This window comes from Fukomys damarensis, unplaced genomic scaffold (genome assembly GCF_012274545.1).
Source record: "Fukomys damarensis isolate Sample0158 unplaced genomic scaffold, DMR_v1.0_HiC HiC_scaffold_2, whole genome shotgun sequence".
NCBI classification, from domain to species: domain Eukaryota; kingdom Metazoa; phylum Chordata; class Mammalia; order Rodentia; family Bathyergidae; genus Fukomys; species Fukomys damarensis.
In genome coordinates this window covers 2,994,869-2,995,758 of record NW_022900914.1, presented here as the reverse complement: position 1 = coordinate 2,995,758, position 890 = coordinate 2,994,869, and the positions used below count along the sequence as shown (strand labels likewise).

General features: G+C 47.8%; 1 protein-coding gene across 4 annotated transcripts in view; it reads left to right on the top strand.

The window, feature by feature from the left end:
• Positions 1–292: 292 nt before the first annotated feature.
• The window catches only part of Ldah (lipid droplet associated hydrolase), a 105,924-nt gene continuing 105,326 nt past the window's right edge, over positions 293–890 (top strand). Inside the window, exon 1 of one of the 4 annotated variants that reach the window (XM_019206627.2) lies at positions 293–694. In XM_019206627.2, the coding sequence (XP_019062172.2) occupies positions 631–694 (64 nt within the window). In that variant the 5' untranslated portion in view covers positions 293–630. The remainder of the gene's footprint in view (positions 695–890) is intronic. The other 3 variants (XM_033762942.1, XM_019206626.2, XM_033762933.1) reach the window with 3 other exon arrangements.

The window sequence follows — 890 nt, the reverse complement described above, 5'->3', positions numbered from 1 at the left end:
ACATTTATGATAAGGAGGAACGCCACTTTAAACATACCATTTAATGTCATTGTGATGTAATCGTTATTTATTTTATGTATTTGCTTATGTTTCCAGACTCTATGGTCACTTGTTAATCCTGACCTCTGGGAATTTCTGTGAGGATTAAAAATGAGTTAAGTCATGAAAAGCACACAGTGAGCGGCTTTTTCTAAATTCATTAAACGTCATCTATAGTATTTAGGAGGTAGAACTGACCAAAGAGGTGAAGCAATCTTAAGGTCTGGCCTACTTCCAACCACTGGCTGGAGGGGTTGTGCCTGTCCAACACAAAAGGAGGAAAGCTTCTTATCTATGTGTGGGGGACAATCACTGACGACCTGTTGTCTACTTGTCTACTCCTCTCCCTGGCCATAGCACTGTCATATTCACTACAGTGCAAGTTTGGGCAGATATACGCTTACTACCCACTATGTCAGAGCTTAAGGAAACAATGCTGAGGTAGCCTTTGTCTTCACAGAATTTGGGCGTGGTGAATTCAAAGCTTCTCCGGAGTTGTCGGTCTCAGAGTTATCCTCAAGCGCAGGGCATCTGAGGCTGCACGCTAATGCTGACAAACGAGGTCAACCGAGAGTCAATTTTCCTACGTGCATGAGGAAGGAAAAAGACGCAGCGTGTGGTGTTAAGAAGGGGAAACCCGGCAGAGGAAGGGAAGGTAAGAGCCCATCAACGATGACAGGCAGAAAGAGGCGGGTAAAATTCAAAGGAAGAGAAGATTCCCTGTCCCTGCTAGGCCTTCTCTGGGGAACTAGATCGCTGGCCTCCAGGCGGGACTAGCAATCTCCCTCCGTGGCCCACCCGCTTCCGCTTCCGGGACTGGCACGACGCGACGTCCTCACGGGGGCGGGACT